This window comes from Chelon labrosus (genome assembly GCF_963514085.1).
Source record: "Chelon labrosus genome assembly, chromosome: 14".
NCBI classification, from domain to species: Eukaryota; Metazoa; Chordata; class Actinopteri; order Mugiliformes; family Mugilidae; genus Chelon; species Chelon labrosus.
The window spans coordinates 17,860,774-17,884,033 of record NC_140347.1 but is presented as its reverse complement, the minus strand read 5'-3'; the positions used below and the strand labels follow the sequence as shown (position 1 = coordinate 17,884,033).

The 23,260-nt window shown below is 41.7% G+C and overlaps 1 protein-coding gene across 1 annotated transcript in view; it reads left to right on the top strand.

Moving 5' to 3' along the window:
- Positions 1–23,260, top strand: part of ryr3 (ryanodine receptor 3) — a gene marked incomplete at its 5' end in the record, with an annotated part of 108,795 nt that overhangs the window by 30,568 nt on the left and 54,967 nt on the right. The window contains 27 exon segments of the mRNA XM_084560095.1: positions 461–535; positions 1,187–1,343; positions 2,766–2,930; positions 5,247–5,368; positions 5,520–5,700; positions 6,180–6,315; positions 8,053–8,148; positions 8,289–8,407; positions 9,430–9,563; positions 9,808–10,049; positions 10,901–11,093; positions 11,773–11,989; positions 12,348–12,452; positions 15,240–15,343; positions 15,845–15,928; positions 16,045–16,204; positions 16,299–16,443; positions 16,714–16,919; positions 17,196–17,370; positions 17,789–17,997; positions 18,125–18,274; positions 18,277–18,288; positions 18,553–18,713; positions 20,803–20,965; positions 21,823–21,909; positions 22,497–22,723; positions 22,812–23,024. Coding sequence (XP_084416221.1) covers positions 461–535; positions 1,187–1,343; positions 2,766–2,930; positions 5,247–5,368; positions 5,520–5,700; positions 6,180–6,315; positions 8,053–8,148; positions 8,289–8,407; positions 9,430–9,563; positions 9,808–10,049; positions 10,901–11,093; positions 11,773–11,989; positions 12,348–12,452; positions 15,240–15,343; positions 15,845–15,928; positions 16,045–16,204; positions 16,299–16,443; positions 16,714–16,919; positions 17,196–17,370; positions 17,789–17,997; positions 18,125–18,274; positions 18,277–18,288; positions 18,553–18,713; positions 20,803–20,965; positions 21,823–21,909; positions 22,497–22,723; positions 22,812–23,024 — 4,038 coding nt within the window.

The following is a 23,260-nucleotide window of genomic DNA, read 5'->3' as shown; positions in this document are numbered from 1 at the left end:
CTAAACTAACAATTGAGAAAGTAGTTTTATGAATGAGACGTGAGAAAACCTGTCCTTTTCTGCAGATAAGATCATTTTAGCTTCATTCTGCTTTTTTTGTGTTGGATCTTGAGTGTAAAGTTCAGATGAGATCCTTCTTAATGTCAACTCATTTTCTGGGTTAATCCTGGGTTAAGATTTAGCTGAGAAGTGGAGAAATATCCTCAGTCTCCTGCTCTATTTGTTAGTGTACGTGGTGGTTTTCCAGGTGACCCGTTCACCTTTGACTTTGGATATTTTCTCCTTCCAGAATCAATATCACAATCATATTGGATTTTTTTTTGTCGAATTTCTTGAGCAGTGAGATTTGATCAAGATTACTGGTATTCCCTGCTCCACCAGCGCACAGAATATCTTCACTGTATTCTTGCTGAATGACTGAAATAACCGAGCCTCCCACTTGTGTCTTTTCTGCTTTCAGGATCGTCAACTACGAGGCGGGTAAGGGAGCATCAAAGGCCCGCTCGCTGTGGAGACTGGAGCCTCTCAGGATCAGGTAAGATCAAGACAACAAAAACACTGAGAAAAGTAAATAAAACATTGATATAGATGTCTTTCATAAATACACAGTGGAGTTGTCCATGACCAACAGAAAACTGGTGCTGTGGGTTATATATAAACCTCCCCTCCTTCTACTCTGAGCTGTCACTACCAATTAGTTGGTCCTCCAGAGTGTGGTTCTGTTTACCATCCCTTTCAGTCTGCCTCTCTCCTGTCCATCACTCTCCCTCTCCCTTTCTTCTCTTTCCTTTCTTTGACTGGCCACCCACGCAATTTCCCTCCAGTCACATCGTCTGACAGCTCTCGCTGGGACTTCCTGTCACAGTGTATACACTTCGAAATGGCGCAGGTGCATCTGTTAAGGCACACGTTCTTCTGTTGAGTACTGTTTGCCCCATTGTGTCACACCACTGAAGCTACCATAACATACTCGGATATATATGAGCTGCTTTTCAGATGTAAACAGCCAGCAGAGAATTTGAGTTAAAAACTAAAGAGCCTTTCATTTTTGGAGTTACACCAGACCAGCTCTCCATCTCATTCATAATCTAAGCTTTCAGAACAAAACGACACACTGTGAAGCTGTTGTCAGTGACAGTCCAGGGTTGTACCCAGCGTTTTTTTGATGCCAGTTGTCTGTGTTTAGCTGGAGCGGTAGCCACATCCGGTGGGGCCAGGCCTTCCGTCTACGCCATCTCTCTACTGGCCACTATCTGGCCCTGACTGAGGACCGTGGACTGGTCCTGCAGGACAGAGAGAAGTCCGACACCAAGGCCACTGCCTTCTGCTTCAGGCCCTCCAAGGTCAGCGTTCTCTGTCCGTTTGTGTGAACATATTATTTTCACAACTACCTTTGATGTGCCCTTTGAGCGAGGCAGTTACATATCTGAAAACTGTCATGAATTGTGGATGTAAATAAACATTCTTAATTCATGTATCTCATTAAACAAGGTCTAAAAAATATCTTCCCCTGACAACCTTATCAAAGACTCTTGAGGCGAGTCAGTAAGCTCCTAATGAGCTCATGCCTCACCCCCATGAATTGACCTTTTCACAGCTGCTGAATAGACGAATGTTGGCGCATACGTTCGTGTTGTCCATGCACCGGCTAACTTGCATTTTCAGTTAGAACGTGAAGACAAGTTCACCATCACCCCTGCAGTATTAGGATACCTACTTAGTATTCTTTCATTCGCCTCTGCTCATTTCTTTCCCCCAATTACTCACCCTTTTTTCCTCCCACACTCGCTGTGTTGTACTCTGCAGCTCTGTTTTAATAGCTTGCACTCCAAAAATAATCTCTCGCTGCTAAAAATAACCTTAAGAGAGGAGCACATGGTTTACTTGGAAATAAATTTTGATTTGATTCTCAGAGATGTTCAGACATAGATGAAATCTGTGCTGCGGAAGTTGACACAGCAGTAGGATTGTACTCCAGATTATCAATCTGTTTCCTGCTATTCCTTTATGATCAAAAGTAATAATAATACAATAAGATAATGCTTCAGCCTCTCTTACCTGTCTGTATCTACTGTAACTCAAATTTATTAAAAGATCTTTAGTGTAGTTCTTTTCTTAGACTTGCTGTTTGTTGTGTAAGCAGTCCCTTATCAGTTGTCCTTTGCTGAAATGGCTACAGCCACATAAAGACACAAAATACAAAATGAGTCACCTTCCTGGAGCACCATTGTGTCTGTGTAAGTGTGCTTTTATCTACATTAGGAACAGTTTAAAATCCTCCAGGGTGCTGTCGGCTTCCAAGGCTGTATTCCCCTGGCTTATCATCCTCCTAGCAATATAACTGCCCTCCCAGTAATTACTAGCGTTGGATCATCAGTCCTTGTGGAATCACCGTGGACTCGTGCTCCTTAGGAATAATATAGATGACTCTCTCTGCCACCATCCCTTATCAACGCCTCCCAGCACCGGTCTGTACCTGCATCTAGAAAGGTCAACGCTCCGCCATGTTGAACATTGGCAGTAATACGTTTCCTGCTACTTGCCGTCGGCCGCAATCAGCGCTGCTCCATCTCTGCTCCACCGGAAATCATGCAGAGCTAATGAGGCCAGCAGCAGCAGCCTCCTTGAAGCCCAATGAATGCACTCCCTGATTACCAGCTAAACTCAATATATCTCCATTTCCATGCTTGCGTGTGTGGATGCTGCTTTTCTCTCTGTGTATGTTCGCTAATGTTGGTTTGTTGCTCTCGATGCGAACGCAACAGGAAAAGAGCGACTCTGGCCCGAAGAGGGACATCGACGGCATGGGCGTCCCGGAGATCAAGTACGGAGACTCTGTCTGCTTCGTCATGCATGTGGCGACTGGACTGTGGCTGTCTTACCTGGCCCCTGACGCCAAATCGTCTCGTCTTGGTCCCCTGAAAAGAAGGGTAAATAGGAGCTAACATTTAGTCTGGAACTTTAATCTCAGTGTCATTTCTATACACCTTAATAACACAGTTTGGAATTTAACCTCTTTGGTGCCAACTTGGGCAACTGTTGCCTCCAAATTTGCTTCAGATCCAATGTGCACAATGTAGATATCTGCTTCATTATATTTTATATCAGTACTCCTAATTTAGTTATTTAGTTTGTTATGATAATTTGATGAACAACGTTATACAGAAAAATGCACCATGTGACCAGAATGTGTAAACCAAATGTACTGTACTAAGTGCTGCAGTGAGGACAGGGCACCCCTACTACTACTGACCCATATTCTGTTATACCTACAGACTATAGAGCAAATTCCCAAATAGAATAAATGAAAGTAATTCCCACTTTTCATGGTTCGTTAATCTGACCTCACTTTGTGGAATGAATTTCGACAATATAATCTTATAATAGTTTTTTTTTTTTTTTTTTTTTTTTTTTTTATTTAAATGACACACAGGTATACAGTGACAACAATTAACATACACATAGACAAGACAAAGTTCACCTGTTCACAGAACTACTTATGCTTAACAAGCTGTATTGAGCAGCAACATGTACACAATTATTACAAGCAGACATAGTAGTTTCAACATTCATCAGCTGAGGAATCAGCGTTGCAAATATTGCAAAAAGGGGGACCATGAGCCTTCGTAAGCTGTCATATTGTTTTTCAAAGATGCAGTAAGCTTTTCTAGATTTGAGTGATTGGTTAAAAGATTGAGCCATTGATTTATAGAAATTTTAGCTCTGTTTTTCCAGTTTAATAAAATTGTTTTTTTTGCAATGGTAAAAGCAATCAAAATAAAAGGCTTAACTGTCTTATTGACATCTAAATTAGACAAATCGCCGAGGAGTACAATAATGGGACATAAGGGGATGTCAAAGTTCAGTATTTCAGATAAAATTTTTATCACTTCTGTCCAAAAGGAGTTGATACATATACAGTCCCAGAGAGCATGAAAATAATCATCAATAGAATCTGGACAGTGTGGACATTTACTATCTGGACTAAAGCCCATCTGATAGAGTTGCTTTGTAGTTATATGAGCTCTATGTAGGACTTTATATTGGATCAACTGAACTTTAGAATTACACGACATAGAGAATGTGTTGTTACATATTTTTTGCCAGTTCAAGTCTCTGGGCAGATTCTTTATGTCCTTGGACCATTTGTGTATGGGGATTGACAGGGCTTCTTCGTTAGATATTAACAATTTGTAAATTTGTGAAAGTTTTTTCTTTGGCTTCTTATAATCTTATAATAGTTATTGACTGTATAAATGAATAATTCAGTGCAAACTGTCATAAAAACTGAATTCTGTTAGCAATGATTTCCCATACATTTGCCGTATTTGTAAATTCTCATAACTAAGAATAATAGAAATAGATTAGAAAGCACTTGAATTATCGACCTCTTTAACTTGCAGACTTCTCTGGTTCAAGTACAACTCATACAGTCATGAATCAATCGTCACACTGTTGCATAGTGATGCAAAGCTATGTATATATCTGGTATCTATGTAACTATGTGGTTCGCTGTTAACACCTCAGAGTCCATGTGAACAGTAGCAAATCACACCCAATCAAACAAGAGGAATTTACAGCATGGCCACCTTAGCAAATGTTTATTTTCTTCTAAAATTGAAAACATTGCCTGCTACACATGCACGTGTGGCAGTCCTTCTTTGCAGACACCGACTAGTCCAGCGCACATGAGGCTGCAACCCATTTAAATGTGATAATGGGCCACGTGGAGGGTAACAGTTAGTTTTGGGTGAGACAGGGGGATTAGGGCGCCACATGAACGCTGCTCATTGCCGGGCACGCCTCCAGGGACATCATGCTGGCGCCAGGCAGTCGCTGCAGCCTTGGCAGCGTGCCAATGCACCTGACATGTTAGAGGTGATGGTCAGTTTACTCTTAAGTCCCCCTTCTCGATTATGCTGTTTGATTACAGCGAGTCAGATTTCACTGAGCTCGGGTGATGTATACCCTCTAACTGCTGGAGCCTCTCTCTGACATACATACTTAGATGCTTTTTCTTATGGAGTGTGGGTCAGTAGGATGCCTGCTAAAACTGTACAGTCATATCTGAGAGCGGTAAACAAAGTGCATTGTTGAGTAAGGTTGTGTTTTAAGGCATCCTTCAGTAACTATTAAAGTATCCAAATCTTACACAGAAATCAGTCATAGTAACTGGACAAATTGTCTCTGTGTAGGTTTTATTTTCATGATAAAATTCTATTTAAGTCTGTGTTTGTCTCATTTAGGCCTGCCTACATTCTGAGGGCCACATGGATGACGGGCTCATCCTTCAGCGCTGTCAGCATGAGGAGTCTCGGGCCGCACGCATCATCCGCAACACCACGTTCCTCTTCACCAACTTCATCAAGTAAGAGCAAGGGTGCATTCGCAAATCCTTCCTCCGCCCGTCAACAAAAAGACAACATAACAAATCACCAACATGATGCTCATCCCCGCTGGGTCCGTTTCACGTTTTACAGCTTGATTCTCCTCCTTGACCTTTCCTGTCTTTCTGTCAGGGCTCTGGACAGCATTGCTGAGGGCGAGTCCTCGGCGGTGGCCGGGTACGTTGAAGAGGTGCTGCAGACGCTGAACGACCTGATCGAGTACTTCAAGCAGCCCGATTCAGAGCTGGAGCACGAGGAGAAACAGTGTCTGCTCCGTTCGCTCATCAAACGCCAAGACCTCTTCAAAGAGGAGGTGAGAGCGGAAGACGGGGAGACGTCTCCAATGATGAATCTCCAATCTTTGGTCAAAACAAAAGACAACTCTTTGATCAACTGCCGCCATCATAAATTAATGGATATGTAATTAACAGTGTGACTAGTTTTAAGTCTGGTTCAGTTCAAACTTTGAAAAAATAAATAAATAAATAAAAATAAAAAAAAGGAAATGTAATACATTTTTTATACATACTGAATCTTTCTTTTTTAATCTCTGGTTTTGGCCACAGTAGGTTTATGTAATGTATGACGATCAAAATGAATACAGAGCAATGCTGCAGAACTCATTAACTTTTTAAACTTCACCTCATTCTGTAATTTAAATTTAAAAATATAACTATTGCTATATTATAGCCATATTCAAAAAATAATATACTGTAGTTCTGATATAATGCCATAAACCACATATTATTCATAGAATATATACATGTGATATATATTTCTTTTCTTTTTAAGGGCATGCTGTCCCTCCTGTCCAAATGCATTGACCGGATGAACCTGTACAACAGTGCAGCCCACTTTGGGGAGATGGCCGGGGAGGAGGCAGGCGCGGCGTGGAAGGACATTCTCAACCTCCTCTATGAACTCCTGGGTAAGTAGGTCTGAGCAATGGATTGCATGAAATATCCACATCTTATTTGAGCACTGTCAGCTGTTGACTCTGGGCAGTCTTGCAGTATTAATCTTCTCTAACATCCACTTCACACTTCTTTCTTCCTTACTTTCCTCCTTACCTTCTTACTGTCTTCATAAGCCCACTCCTCCCTACTCTTGTTTCTTGCTTTTCACGTCTACAGGTCACAGCTGGTCACAGCTTTTTGCATGAAGCGTATTTGTCAGTGTTGGTGACAAGGGAGTGAAGGGAGAAGCAAAGACAGACTGCATCTCAAATAGCTCTTTTACAATCTGCCTTGCCTTCTGTCGAGATCACATCCTTTTCTGAAAGCAGTGTGGTGATATTAGAAGGAATTGAGCTGAATATTTCAAGAAAAGCCAGCGTCATTACCAAAATGCCAGCCGTCTCAGGTGCTGGCATTACCCCGTTCTCCCCGTATACTGAGTCATGAATGCTAAAACTTTCCACCCTGAGAAGTTTTATTTTGGACAACTTTTTCACGTGTAGTTTGTTTTTTCTATCACTGGATGTTTCCCATCAACATCTTCCCCTCGGCTCACCTTGACTGCCCTTCTATTCATCATCCCCTCTCTCCTGCATGTGCTCCTCCACGGATACACACAAACACATGCTCAAAACACACTCTTCTGAGCACACACACAGCAGCCTTCCCTACAGAGAGGCCACCCCCAAGGATGCAGAGGGCATGTCTGCTGAAGCAGATTTTGGGTGATGAATTGTGCAGGGGCCCTGTTTGTTCTGACCTTCTCTCCAGTGAGCCACGTGATATATGTAGAGGAAAACATATATTTATTGGTCCAGGTATTGAGCTCACATGTTAAATGATGAAAGTCTGAACATCAAATTCATCCTCGTCGTGGTAAATCACTGGTTTTGCTTTACCCAAACACAGCAGATGATGCTCGTCAGATATAACCAGTGACCAGATCAGTCAGAGGACAACTTTTTTCCCTTGAGACGTGATTGCTGTGAAGACAAGTCCTTTCACTTTTATTGTTCGTCTTCATTAAAATGTTTCCAGTAGCCATTATGTAACACCAGTATCTATTAATACACTGTATGCTAATTAGAAGTCTGCGTGACGTCGGGTTGTCCCCTCTATGGCCCTTTAATTTAACAATCATATCATTCACAGTGAACATTCTTGCCCTCGTGGTGTGTCTCTATCTATGTATTCGTACTGAACTACAGCTTTCCTGAATAGGCAGAATTAAAGGAGATTAGACACCGATCAGTATTCGCTTGGCACAAAGAGCTCTTCAGTTGTTTCAGGGACATTATCAGTCTACTGTCCCCGAATCCAAATGGTGAGAAATGAGACCGTTGGGTAATAAGGAGACTTCTTAATGTCACTGCAGTGGCAGAGAAAGGGCACCAGGGAACACAGCTCCACTTTTAATAGGGTACAGAGCTCCTGCCTTCACACTGAATTTACAGTTTTTCTTTGTATTTTCTGTCAGACAGATTTCATAATAGGAAGTGACAAGTAGATTTAAGGCATTTTAATATCTACCTGTTGACCATAAATGTCACGCAACGGTTATTCTCAGGGGCTGTTTTTCATTTAAATTCATTCTGTCTGCTCCATCCAATCTTCTGGTTGTCATTTCACAAATATTACTATTGTCTCTACTAAAGAAAAAAGTGCGCATATTCATTAAACTTTGTGAAAACTTTGTCGTTTTTTTTAAGCTTCACTGATTCGTGGGAACAGGAACAACTGCACCCAGTTTTCCCGAAACCTGGACTGGTTGATCAGCAAACTGGAGAGACTGGAATCTTCATCGGGTATCAAAAATCATGTTTGTTTTTTTACAGTGATACACTCGCACTGTGTGTAATAAATCATCACACTCTGGCTGTTAAGATGTCATTTATTCGACAGACACGTGTTCTGATCATGGCAAATATTTTGTATAACCCCTTAGGAATCCTGGAAGTCCTCCACTGTATCTTGGTAGAAAGCCCGGAGGCCCTGAACATCATCCAGAGAGCACACATTAAATCAATCATCTCTCTGCTCTACAAGCATGGACGCAACCACAAGGTGGGCGACAATGATTATTACTGTCATAATTGTTAAATTGTCAGTGCCAAGGTATCTGGCAGAGTGTGGACAAGTCCAAATTGTATCTTGTTTTGTAGCATCAGATGCAACATCAGTGTGCAGCCAAAGCCACTGGGAAAGTTTTGGCGCTGCTGCAGCTAAATGGGCCATTACACTACATTGCGAAGTGTGCAACAAACAGAGCTCCACCATTAGTGTGGCTATATGTCTGTGAAGAGAGTCATCAAGGCCAGGGATATTATGGAATATGTAAAATGAAGCTAAAACAAGGCAACTTCGCTATTTATCTAAGTGACGTCTTTGCTTGTTCTACAGAAGTTAGAACTGAAAAAGCCACTTACAGTAGATGAGCTATGGAACGTCTTTTAACAGACCTCAAACATGTCCCTTTGCTTTGTTTTAGGTTAGTTAAGGTTTACTTGGCTTTAAATTACTAACTACTTGTTAAATTTTATTATGTTTATTGTTTTTTATTAGTGATTCAAGTTAAATCTCAACGGACTAAACTGATTTTGTAGCAGCTGTTTGCATTTATCTGAGCCCCCAAATCAATTCCGCCCTCTTTGCCTGGGACAGAATTTCCATATTGCCTCATAAAAGCTCAATTGTCAGGCCAAGCTAACAAATTACATCTCAAAACAATTTACTTAAATCTTTGTCAGGGTTTTCTCTTTGTCTGGTGACATTCCAGCCGCGTATCGTCCATGCAATCTTCAAATGTCACGGTCTCCTAATATTTACACTGTAAATTGTACGGGGCATGAAAGGGCATCCTCGTAAACTACAGCTGTAGATCATGAGTGACAAGTTCTGCAGACTTGAAAGCCCTCAGTATAGTGTGCATATGCTACAAGCTCAGCAGCTTAGAGAGAATCTGACTGAACAACTGATCATTTACTGGAGAAACAAGGTGTAGATTTTTATCTTGGAGCGTGTGAATGACTGACACAAACGAGAAAATGCCCTGAGACAAGTGTTATCTTGTCTTCTTCTCTTGTCAGATCCTGGATGTCCTGTGCTCCCTCTGCGTTTGCAATGGGGTGGCAGTGAGAGCCAATCAGAATCTGATCTGTGACAACCTCCTTCCAAAGAGGGACCTGCTGCTTCAGACTCGACTGGTCAATGATGTTCAGAGGTAAATAACGAAAAATTAGTCTGTGACATATGTTCATCATTTTATTTTAAACTATTAATGAGCTCACAGTATTTAGTATCTACTGGGATGAATACAATTTAGTGAAAACGTCTTATTGCACCCAACAGCCCGACTAGATGTTTTGGGTCTATTCAAGACAGACAATATGAATAAACAACTCACTCTCAGATAAACGACTATGGTTCATCCTTCACCTTTCTTCATCCTCTGTTTTTATTTCCAGCATGAGACCAAACATCTTCCTGGGCGTCGCTGAAGGTTCAGCTCAGTACAAGAAGTGGTATTTTGAGCTGGTCATCGACCAGGTGGACCACTTTGTAACCGGGGAACCGACACACCTGAGGGTAGGCTGGGCTAACACGAAAGGCTACGCTCCGTACCCCGGCGGAGGAGAGGGGTGGGGAGGCAACGGTGTTGGGGATGACCTGTACTCCTACAGCTTTGATGGACTTCATCTGTGGTCAGGTGGGTGTCTCAGTGTAATATTTCACTACTAGCTGGTCTTCTATGAGTGTGGAAGCCTGTAGAAACCAGGAAGTAAAAATACATATTGCACAGTATATTCTAGGCATGTTAAGTTATTGTTTGAGGTAACTTCAATCAGTTTCTTGGTTATTTTACATTAGAAATTCCCATATTTGTGTTTTGTCCCACTGGTCAAGAAGATGGAAAGGGTTATTTCTTGTGTATATTACAAAAAGAAAAAGCCTTATGGAAGGTCTTTGCCCTGACTGAACTTACGGTGAAAAATGCAAGAGCCTGGTGTCGACTCTCTGGATTGCTTTCTACTTTTTCCACATTGCGAAGGACAAACAGTGATGACACTGATACAAAGTGCCACCATCCAACCTCTATCTCACCTCTTCATGTGACTCCGCCCTTATTCGTTCACATCTTCTGGAAAGCTTTGCTCCTTCTCTAATGACTTCCATGCGCGTTCCATACATCTTCAACTTGCACTCCAACCTACTGCCATGACCTTAGCTGAAGAGCCAGGGTATTGCAATTATGTGATGACCCTGCATTAGAGTAAAGTACTTTTGGCCTGATGGTTTGGACTTCAGGTCCTTCAGTCTCCTTTCTCTGCTCCCTCCCTAAAAGCATGACACCTATTTCCCCTCACCTCCTTCTGAAGCTACTAAAAGACCCTTCACCTCCCCTCATCCATATCATGTCACTCCTTTTAAAGCGCTCATCACCCACCTCCCCGCTCCCCTCGCCTCTCCCCACCCTTCATCCTGTCCTACATTTGCAATGACTTTGCACCTCTAACAGCCATCCATCCTCCCTCTCTGTCTCCGACCGGTGTCGTCTAGGCCGAATCCCAAGGGCCGTGGCCTCCATTAACCAGCACCTGCTGAACTCAGACGATGTGGTCAGCTGCTGTCTGGATTTGGGCGCTCCCAGCATGTCCTTCAGGATCAACGGGCAGCCAGTCCAGGGCATGTTCGAGGACTTCAACACCGACGGATTCTTCTTCCCCGTTGTCAGCATCTCTGCGGGTGTCAAGTAAGGAAATAATACTTTAAAAGCATTCCCAGCAGAGGTGCGTCTTGTTGATGGTTTTTGCCACGGCTGTTGATGAAACTACAGCTTGTCGGTCCACATAAAAAGCAGCGATGTAGTAATAAATTGAAAACTCACTGAGCTGGAGCGCCCTGCCACCTAAATGGTTGGGCATGCCACTTAACTTTTTTTGTTACCTCCATGTCCTTTGCTGCCTCCACCATTGTATTCTCCTTGGACTCCTCTGTTACACACTTTCCCTTATCTCTCTTTGCCCTTGTTTGATGTCTTTGCCAGTTCACTATTCCCTGCCAAAAAAAAGGCAAAAAATGCCCCGAAGATTTATCTAAATTAACAGGTGATGAAGCAAAAAAGAAAATCAATTCTTTCAAAGGAAAACTTGCATTGCCTCATGAAAGTTGTAAGGAACAACCTCCTATTTACTGCACAACTATTTACTTTAGAAATTGATTTAGTGGGAGAGAGTTTTATGTCAATACAGGAAGGTAGTAGATAATCCCTGCCGTTCTGTGGCTTTATTCTCTACTGCAGTGCTGGTATTATGTAATAAAGTGATGTTTGCTAATGTTTCAAGATATATAGTTATTAGTTTCATGGTAAGCACTGTGAAAACAAACAGGTTATATACAGTCTTACAGTGTTCTATAATTTCTCGCCTCAGGGTTCGTTTCCTGCTGGGTGGACGCCACGGAGATTTCAAGTTCTTGCCACCAGCTGGTTACTCTCCATGTTATGAGGCACTGCTGCCCAAGGAGAAGATGCATGTCGAGCCCGTGAAGGAGTACAAGAGGGACCATGACGGGGTCCGTGATCTGCTGGGAACCACTCAGTTCCTCTCTCAGGCCTCATTCATCCCCACTCCCGTTGACACCAGCCAGGTGAGGAAATGAAATATAGACAGATATATTGACTGTGCAGTGAAACGATAAAAAAGTCTTTTCAAAAACACTTCCTATAAGAACATCTTAAACTGACAGCAATCTGTTCCTCTTTCTCGAAGTGTTGTTTGAAAACAAAGTACAACTTATTTCTCAGGGTAGCTGTCAGAAATCTCCCATTTAGGATGAATTCACTTTGCGTTACACATCTGTTATATAATTCTCAGAGCTGCAGCAGATGCCTTAAAGCTTGCGAAACTTTCAAATGATTGCAAAGACAGAAGGAAAAAAAAAATAATTATACCGTTTTCATTTATTTAATCCAACTACACCATCTGTTCTTTTTCACTCTGGACAGATTGTTCTTCCCCCTCACCTGGACAACATCCGGGACAAGCTGGCAGAAAACATCCATGAACTGTGGGGGATGAACAAGATTGAACTGGGCTGGACCTATGGCAAGGTACGCCTGCTATCAGCCATCACACTCACGCTGTGGAAAAATGCACACAAAAGCACCCTGGGTATATTTGGAAAGAGTGAGTGACCAAGGTCAACTACATCCATCAGCATTAAAATGACTGTAAATGGCTCATTAACTCCTTTTAAATACACGGCATGATAATGGACATACTGGTTTATTAATACACACAACTACTGAGAAAACTATCCAAAGAAGAAGACCCTTTATCTGTTATTATTCATTATTTTGACTTGATATCTACACAGAAAGTAGTGAGCGCAGTTGGAGCAGTTAGCCAGGTGCAGTGCCAAGGGGGCTCAGGGGATTAGGTGCCTTGCTCAAGGGTATGCCTGCTGTGGATGTTTCTTTTTCACTCTAGTCTCACACATTTCCTCCTGTCACTCCTGTTATTTGAACCCAGACAAGCATGTCAGTTTTCTCTAACTGCTAAGCACTAGTTCCCCCCCGATACAGGACATAAACAAGTGAAAGTAGTTAAGAAGAAAGGAGATTTTCACATCTTTATATCAGTTGAAGACGAGAACAAAGGAAACGAATATTTTTGGAAGGAGGAACAGAAGCACAAAAATAAAACCTGGTTTTCTTTTAATTAAAGGGGCTGACAGGTTGAAGGAACGTTTTGCATAATGATAACATGCTCCTACACATTCAAAATCACTGTGTTTCCTGCAGCATTGAACCACTTTTTAATATAGTTTTATGCATATGATGTTTTAATACCATAACAAAAGATTATATATGTATTCGCAGTTCAATAACAACACATTTATGCATGACTTTTTATATTACTTACTATATATCTCTATAATAAATGACTTTTTATGCCCAAATAAACACCAATATTAGAAAATCCTGAAATGAAAAATCCTGAAAAGTAGAAAAAACTTCCTACTCCATGCACTGTAACTGATTCTATTTTATCATAGCGCTCAAAATTGCAGTTAAGCGTCTTGTACAGACCCCTGTTTCTGTCTTTCTCCCGTCATCATACTGTGTCTCGTTCTGCAGAACAGCCCGTTCTGAGGTCTGATTACACACTCTTTTGTACGATAGTGGTTATCACTGAATCGTTTCCCGCTGAGGCCGCTGCCACTGCAGCTGTTTAACAAATTTAATGAGTGTCTCACCTTCCAAGAGTATGACATCCACATTAATTAAGACTGGGAGAAAGCTCCGCTCAGGGGGTTAACGCGGGTCTTATAGTTTATTAAGGGCAACGTGTAGGTCCAAACAGCTGCTTGATGTCTAATTTTGCCGTAACAGGTTCGATGAGATCAGAGTGACATTGCACTTTATCCAGGGTGGAAGCCTCTTTGGACATGGGCGGATATTAAACAGGAAGGACCATAATATATTTCAATGCTGCTTCATTGCGTTGCATTTGTGTCCTTGGCCTCAATGTGCATTGCTCATACCGTATGTGTACTGGTTCTGTTCAGCTGTTGTCATTAGTAGATAGTGCTTTATTAGGTAGAGTCAGCAACAACGTCTTATTAGCAGTGTTCGGAATAACGCCGTTTAAAAGAACGGCGTTAGGTAACGACGTTATTTTTTCAGTAACGGGGTAATCTAACTAATTACTTTTCCCGTCGTTACAACGCCGTTAACGTTACTGGACGTTAAATGCGGTGCGTTACTATGCATTGATTGAATATGTGTAATCCGAACACACCCCTGGCTCACCGCTAGTGAGGAGGTGGGTTAATAACGAGGTAAGCGATTATGATTGGCTAAGGCAGAGTCATGTTTCATGGTAGCCAATCAGAGCCAGTGTTTTTACACACATGCCAGCACACGCGCCACACACACACACAACAGCTAAACAGAGATTCGACGAAGCAGCAGAGATGGCGAGTCAGGAGCAATCCGATGAAAAGTTGGCATTTTCAAGGTGGAGATATAAGCACTACTTCAATAAATAAAAAAATTCATCGTGGTCAAAGGGAGGAACGTGCATGTAAGCAACTCTAATTTAATGAAGCATCACACAACGACACGCATCTACAAAGCTTGTGGCCAAAAACACCGATATCTCCACCACAGATGATAGCTCGCCGTCTAAACCCTATCGAAATATAAATATTATATATATATTATATATATAAATATATATAATATATATATAAAAAATAAATAAAAAAAATATATATATAAATATCGAAAGTTATGTACATACACCTGTCTGTTCTACCAATTTCAACTGACTTGTAAAAACTGCTCAAAAAAATCCAAATTCTTTGACATATAGCAACTTTTTTTTTTTAACAGTAACGCAAATAGTTACTTTCCCTGGTAACGAGTTACTTTTATTGTAGAGTAATTCAGTTACTAACTCAGTTACTTTTTGGAATAAGTAGTGAGTAACTATAACTAATTACTTTTTTAAAGTAACGTTCCCAACACTGCTTATTAGGAGTCTGGGTGCAGCAGTAAATTTCTCACAGACAGCTGAGCCTCTTTCCACTACGACTCGGTTCTCTGAGCGGATTCAGGCTCATCACTGCTTTATTAAAAAAACAAAATTAACGCCTGTACCTGTGGCTTAAACTCTCCTGAGAAAAAAACTAAAAGAATGCATCGGTCAACATCTACTGGAGACATTTAGCTGCAGTCCAGTTTTTGCTTTCTGTAATCTGGGACAAATTTCATTACATTTACCTTTGGGCTGTTTTGCCTTTGAGTTGAGATCTTACTACACCAAAACACACCAGATTTCATGAGATGAAACATAAAGCAAGCAACGACTCACAACTTCTTTCTCTTCAGGTTCGTGATGACAACAAGAGGCAGCACCCTTGCCTCGTGGATTTCTCGAAGCTGCCCGAAACTGAAAGGAACTACAACCTGCAGATGTCTAGCGAAACTCTTAAGTAAGGCTTGGGCATTGCGCTAAATAATCCAATTACCTATTCATGGAACTGCTGCTCCCTGCTGAATGCTGAGCAAGAGCAGATGTAGGCTAAGATTAAAGCAGTGCTTGTAATGACATGCAACTCCTGAGTGATTTCCAACATTGATTCTTAAGAACTATTGGATCCAAAGCTTATTTGAGCCAGCTACCGAGTCATCTCACTGTAAAAACATTGGGCTTGGCTTAATAAACCAACCTCCTCGTACAGTAAACTTCAATCAGGAATGCAGTTTATCACAGTTACATACTATTTAAGCCCCTAATTGCATGTATCCACACAGACGAAGCTCAGTGATTTTCACAGTGTTACCGTATCAACTGACTGTGAATCATCCATGTTTAATGAGCTGTGTTAAAAATGTAGCTGGATGCTTGTGGTGTGAGGCAGCGGTGTTTGAATATTGATATTTCTTATAGTTGTTGTATTTCTTCCTGTTTCAAATTTCCCTTTTTTCCTCAGGACCCTGTTGGCACTGGGATGCCACGTTGCCCAGGTCAATGTTCACGCTGAAGATGATCTGAAGAAAATGAAATTACCGAAAGAGTATGACATCTTGTTATAAATTGAATTCAGCTTAAGAATTTTCGTCAAGATTTCAATTACCTCTAATTTGCTGAACACTTACAATGTGTGACTAAATATATTCTTGTTGTCTGCAGCTATGTGATGTCTAACGGATATAAGCCTGCGCCACTGGACCTCTCTGATGTGAAACTGAATGCAGGTCAGGAGGTTCTAGTTGATAAACTGGCTGAGAACGCACACAACGTGTGGGCCAAAGACAGAATTAAACAAGGATGGACCTATGGCATCCAGCAGGTAAAAGACTTATTTTTCCACAATGAGAAAGAAGAACGTGTGTGACTGTCTGCTTGCGTGTTTCCTACTGGTTTATTTTCTTTGCTTGTGGCAGGATTTGAAGAGCAGGCGTAATCCTCGCCTGGTGCCATATGCTTTACTGGACGAACGCACAAAGAAATCTAACAGAGACAGTCTGAGAGAGGCCATCAGGACTATGGTTGGATATGGATACGATATCGACCCCCCAGATCAGGAGGGTGAGATCCTTCTCCTGAAATCATTCAAACCTAATATGTACACTCATTCACGTATAAATAATGTTGGGTACTATAACATATAATGTATAACTGATGTAACATAATGCTACTGACACTTAACAACACTTAAGTAGCTCACAGCAGGTTCATAGAATAATTTTGCAACTTGAAGTTAGTCATTGGCGAATCCTCCGTCATTGTAGAGCCGAATAACAATCTGCATATGTGTCCATAATTTTAAGCTTAGTTTTTGTTTCTCCCTGGCCACAGTCGTCCATGTTGTAGACGGTCAGAGCATCGAGACCATCCGCTTCTTCCGCGTGGAGCAGACGTACGCGGTGAAGACGGGGAAGTGGTACTTTGAGTTTGAGGCCCTGAGTGGTGGAGATATGCGTGTTGGCTGGGCCAGACCGGGCTGCAGACCTGATGTGGAGCTGGGAGCAGACGACCAAGCCTTCGTCTTTGATGGATATAGGGTAAAACACAATTATTTATTTTGCTCTTGGCACTTGGGCAAATGACTGACACTGCTAAGATATAGTTTTAAGTTACTGCAAATGTCATTAAGAGGTGATAAAATAATTATAAATTCAAAAATAAGACCAGTAGATGTTTGTGCATCAGTACATTTTTGCAGCCATCAAACAACCAGACAAGTTAAAAAGAAAATCAGAACATATTCTGTATCGATTAGCATCTTTATTATTCAGTATATTTAGCGAAACCAACGGTATCTGTTTTTGTTTCTCGAGGGTCGGCGTTTGCATGCAGGCAGCCGCTACTTTGGGCAACCTTGGAAGAAGGGCGACGTGGTCGGTTGCATGATCAACATGGAGGACAAATCCATGATTTTCACGCTGAACGGAGAGCTGCTCATCACCAGCAAGGGCTCCGAGCTCGGCTTCGCTGATTTTGAGACGGAAGACGGTGAGCGCTCCACCCATCAGTCAACTTTAGTCTTAGTAATTCATTAATTTATTCTGAATGCGTTTCCTCCGTGGTGTCTCCGGGGTTAGGACCGGGGTTGCCTTGTTTGCATGAGGCAAAAGAAAAAACAGAACAAAATGTTAACAAAGTTGCTGTTTAATGAAGTCTATTATGTCCTTGGCCTGTTGCTCTGTAAATAAACAATTCTTCTGAATAAAGTTATTAAAATTTATTGCGAGAGTTGATGTATCATGGATTCTTCTAAAAATCTAACCACCTGTGTTCACGCACGGTACATACCTTTATAAAGCAAACAGCATTACACTCATTAAAAGTGTGTTAAGCACAGATAAATAATAGTATTTATTTCTCTTCACTTCCAATCCAACCCTCTAACATACCTTCTCCCTTTCCCCAGGTTTCATCCCCGTGTGCAGTCTCGGCATGTCTCAGATCGGCCATATGAACCTGGGCAAGGACGCCAGTACTTTTAAGTATTACACCATGTGTGGTCTCCAGGAAGGTTTTGAGCCGTTTGCGGTCAACATGAACAGAGACATCACCATGTGGTTCAGCAAGCGCCTGCCCACCTTTTTCAATGTGCCCCAGGACCACATGCACATTGAGGTAGAAATCTGTTTTCATTACTATTATTAAGCTTTGCAATTGTGTGTCTCACTCTGTGCTTACGAACACACTCGTAATGGACAGTCTTCGTGTTTTGACTCGGTGCTCTTGACTCTTACGTCCTCAGGTGACGAGGATCGACGGAACAGTTGACAGCCCTCCCTGCCTTAAGGTCACGCACAAGACATATGGCACCCAGAACAGCAACAGTGACATGGTCTACTGTAGGCTGAGCATGCCTGTGGAGTGCTACTCTGCAGACAAGATACTGGACGAATCACTGAAGCTCAGGTCAGACATTCACTGAAGCAGTTGTTGTTTTCTAAGTGATCCATTCTGTCAACAATTGTTCCTGTGCTCAGTCTTTATTTGTATTTTTGTTTTTGCAGCCATCCTCCAAAAGAAGATGGCAGTATTGACTACGGGAGCATCACAACTGTAAATCAATCTAAATTCTCAAAGACACCCATCCTACAGCTATTCCACTAAATCACAGTTTCTGTTCTCTAACCTATTGTGTTTTTTATTTTTTATTTTTTTATTTTTAATTGACAGTACTACCACTCTGTGAGAGTGTTTGCTGGTCAGGACCCTGCCTCAGTGTGGGTGGGCTGGGTCACACCCGACTATCATTACTACAGCAAAAACTTCAGCCTCGGCAAGACGCGTACAGTCACCGTCACCCTGGGAGATGAGAGGGGCCGGGTCCATGAGAGGCAAGCGCTTTTTTAATTTCTGGAGTTTATTTGAAACGTGGGAATCCTGTTATTTCGAGAGCCCCTAAGGACACCGCTTTTCTCACAGTTCCCCTTCATTGCTTTCTGATTTCTCATGACAACGCTTTTCTTGTTGTGCTAGTGAGCTCAAGGCTGAGATTAAATTAAAGCCTTGCAGCAGTGTAGGGTGTTGCAAGAATATGTAATATGTTGAAACATGTGTGAGCTGAATGTCATAGCAGAGATAGGGAATCTACTCCGAGCTGTAAAGAAACTACAAGAAGAAGAAAATACAACTACAGCATAAGCTCATTTACAGTAAATTAACAAAACAAAGCCACTGATAACATTTTAACAATCAGAATCAGGATGTTACGTTCTTTAAGTTCATCTCCATGCTGATCTATTGAAACCCTTGAAATCATCTAATGAAGTTTATAATATGGTTATACTACAGCTTGATAGTTATAGAAATAGCTCTCTACTTTTCAGCAAATGTTGTGTGTGTGTTCTGGGAATGTCTATCAACATTACATAGGGTTTTGATTAATATACTATACATATCAGGAGCACAGGTAAGTCAAGAGTGTTTGGCTAAAAGTAAATCAATCTGTCCACGCTGAATTAAACTTGTTATTTTCCTTTAAGATTTTCTTTTTTTCCTTGGACTTATCCATGGTTAGCTTAGCGACAGTAGGGGTAGGAAACCCAACATTAGCCACCTGCAGGAAAATCCAGGTGGTAGGGAGTTTATGTTTATGAGGATCATCTCATAAACAGTGAACAGTGGTTCAGTGGCAGGCTGCTGTCTCAATCCTGCTCCACCAACAGACTGAAAAACTCTTTCGTCCCCCTGGCCATCAGGCTGTACAACAGCTCTCAGTGATGGCAGGAGACACAATAGACAATGGACATACCTTTTTGCACCTACTTACTGGACACTCTGTCATTACCACGTCTGTCTACCTCTGCTACATGTGGTGACTGTGATTTTCATTCATTTTTTTCCCATTTGTAGCTCTCATATTTATAAAAAAAAAAAAAAAAAAACCTTCTACTTCTACTGGTCACTTTATATTTCTAACAGGTCACTTTATATTTATATTTCTAACAGGTCACTTTATATTTTTAACATAGTTTATAGTTGTATAAACATTTTATTTCTAGTCACTTTCTATTTTTTATATAGCTTTTGTTTTTTATGTTCAATGTATGTTACTGCTACTGGATGCTTGAATTTCCCTCGGGATTAATAAAGTATCTATCTATCTATCTATCTGTGGGTGGTGCACTCCTGATTCACGTGAGTGATGGTAATGTAGCATGTGGGACCATGCTTAAAAGTTAGTGAATGTGTATGAATGGATGTAGCTTGTCTTAGTTACTGCGACCCTCGGGGACAAATGAACTGAACTGAACTGAACAACCAAAACTCACCTGCAATTAGTGGTTCAGTAATGAGCCATTAACTACTAACTGTGTAAAAAGGAGGATACAGCCCAGGTTAATCTGAACAACATTTATCCACCTCGCAATAAAGAAATAAATAGTAATCAAAGCTACAGGGAGCCACTACAGAGGGACTGAACAGCCACAAATTGCCGACAGTGCAGTCTGGTTTAGTCAACAAAATGATGCAACATACTCTTAAACTGTTTGCAGTGTACATTATGTGAAATGCCAGTGTATGTTTTAGTTTATTAATCTGACTTGCATCATCATTATTAAAATTCCAAATCTCCAAATCAAACTATGCTATAATGTTCATCAGTGAGGTAAACCTACACGTTTAAATTTTCCATAAGCCTCAATATAACCTTGGATTGACACTTCTTACTTTGGCTGAGGAACCAAAGATATATTGACTCATCCTTTATTGGCCTGTTTCCGTCCTCACTCTGTATGCAGGGGAGTAAATGGGAAAGACACCGTCTCTGTGTAACAGAATGAATACGAATGAGGCAGAAGTCACAAGTCAACACAGATCGATGCATGTTGACATAATGAAAATATATTGTGCTCTTATGTTTTTTTTAAGCCTTTGTCGTCCTGTGGAGATTTACAGTCTCATGTTCTGCCTTTGCTCCAGTGTTCAGAGGAGTAACTGCTACATGGTGTGTGGAGCAGACGCCGTGGATCCGTCGTCCTCCAGCCGCTCCAACTCTGACCTGGAGATCGGCTGCCTGATCGACCTGGCCACTGGCCTCATCTCCTTCACTGCCAACGGCAAAGAGCTCCCCACGTCATACCAGGTAAATAAACGTAACGCAGTGCTACGCTGGGGATTGACGCTCAAGGGCAGACTCATAAACTTGTTCTCCTGTGGTAAATGTATTTTTCCCTGTATTCCCAGAGCTTTCCAACCAAGCCTAAAAAGCAAAAAGGAAAAAGAACTGAACGATGTGAAAATCAATCTCAAACGGTTCCTTAACACTCAGCTCCATAACCGTTTTAATAAATCTTTTGAAACATGGCACTCACCACATATTTGAATTTCTCACACGTACTAAATAAGATCTTCTGTCCTGGCTTCCTCTCAGGTAGCGTTAACGTATTTGCGCTGCAGTTAATTGGATCTGCAGAAAGGCAGTTAGGACATTATGCAGCTGAATCTCATCTGTTTTTCAATACCACAGTCATAAAAAAAAAGACAGACACCTGCACAGCGATACTTGTCTCGCCTCGCTGATCTCACATTTTTAAGGCAGCATATTGAATACCTGACTAGACGTTGAAATGATTCGCTCTGAAGTTTATATCACCCGTTTTCCCCGTTATCTTTGTAATTGGGCCCTGTTTTTCTCTCTTCACTGAGGGGAAAGTCCTCAGAGGGAATCAAGAGGGTTTTAGCCTGATGAAAAGAAGCCCCTTGTAGTATTACTGTGTCAAAGTTCTGGTTGTTTCGTATTCATTCTGAAGTCTGCGATTGGTATCATCAATACACTAATTAATTCGCATTGAACTTGGATTTAAAACTTCAGCTAATCCATGAGCCTAGAGACTGAACTCCCCACTACAGCGGACACCAGAAGAGCACAATGCCCCCACAACGTGTGGTGTGGATGATTTTCCTTTGCCTATTTTTTTTTTTTTATTTTTTTTTTTTTAGGTGGAGCCGAATACCAAGCTCTTCCCGGCTGTGTTTGTATGCCCCACCAGTGCAAACCTCTTCCAGTTTGAATTCGTCAAGATCAAGGTTTGTCTCTTTCCTAATCTCCTAAATTCCTTTCAAGGCCGTTCACATCGCCTCCCTCACAGTAATTAACATGTAGGACTATTTTCAAGTGGTCCCTCGCTGGTCACCAGGCCTACATTCTGACTCAGTGACCCGTTTAGGGAGGGTTTTGTAATAATTTAATGTGTGCTGCCTGTGCTTGCAACAACTGCCGACTTCAGTATACTATTTTAGATAATGTGAGGAAATTACTGAAAATAATAACTGCAAATGAATTGTAATGAAGTTAAAGTTCTGTTCCCTCTGCTCAAGGATCCCTCAGTGTCCCCCAACCTTACGCCATCTGATCATTTGCCCAACTCAACATTGCAGGTGCCCCATTGCCTCATATTCATATGTGGATGTAAATGATTGGTTCTTTCCTTTTTGATAACGATAATAACTGCACAATGTTTCTTGATGACCCTGATGAAGGCTACGAGCTGAAACCAGTCGGTCTACTAAAATAAGATGTAGCTGGCGTTTTGACCTCTCCCAACCTAACTGAAAGCACCACATACTGAAATGCCTCTTTAATATTATTTTCCTTCTCCTCCTTCTGATCCCAGGACGCCATGCCTCTCTCTTCGGCCATATTCAAGAGCGAGCACAGGAACCCAGTGCCGCAGTGCCCGCCGCGGCTGGATGTGCAGACCATCGTGGCTGTGATGTGGAGCCGGATGCCGAACACCTTCCTCAACATGGAGACGGCTCGGGTCAGTGAAAGGCACGGCTGGGTGATCCAGTGTCTGGAACCTCTGCAGATGATGGCCGTACACATACCCGAAGAGAACAGGTGATATAGCATGACAGGTTTTAAGCCTGGGAGAATACAACTGCAGTGTAAACAATTCCTCACATCTCTTTTTGCATCGTCCCTTTAGGTGTTTAGACGTCCTGGAGTTGTCTGAGCATGAGGACTTAAGGAAGTTCCACTACCATACGCTGAAGCTGTACTGCGCCCTCTGTGCGCTGGGAAACACCCGTGTAGCCCACGCCCTGTGCAGCCATTTGGACCAGTCGCAGCTTCTCTACACCATCGACAACCAGTACCTCTCTGGCATGCTGAGAGACGGCTTCTACAATGTCCTTATCAGGTGTGTTAGTCACGCTGCCAGGGTTTGCAAATAACATAATCCGGTAATTACATTTCATCGATCAGGTTGTTTTGGAATGTTTTTTCATTTGTCTCTGACTTCTTGCCTTTTAGGAAATTGTCTTTTCATATGCATTTGGGGTATGGACGAGGTTATAGTGGGAAAAATATTAAATGCTGCCGTCAGTTATACAAAAAGAAAGTTTACAAAACTGCAATCCAGACCAAATAATCTGA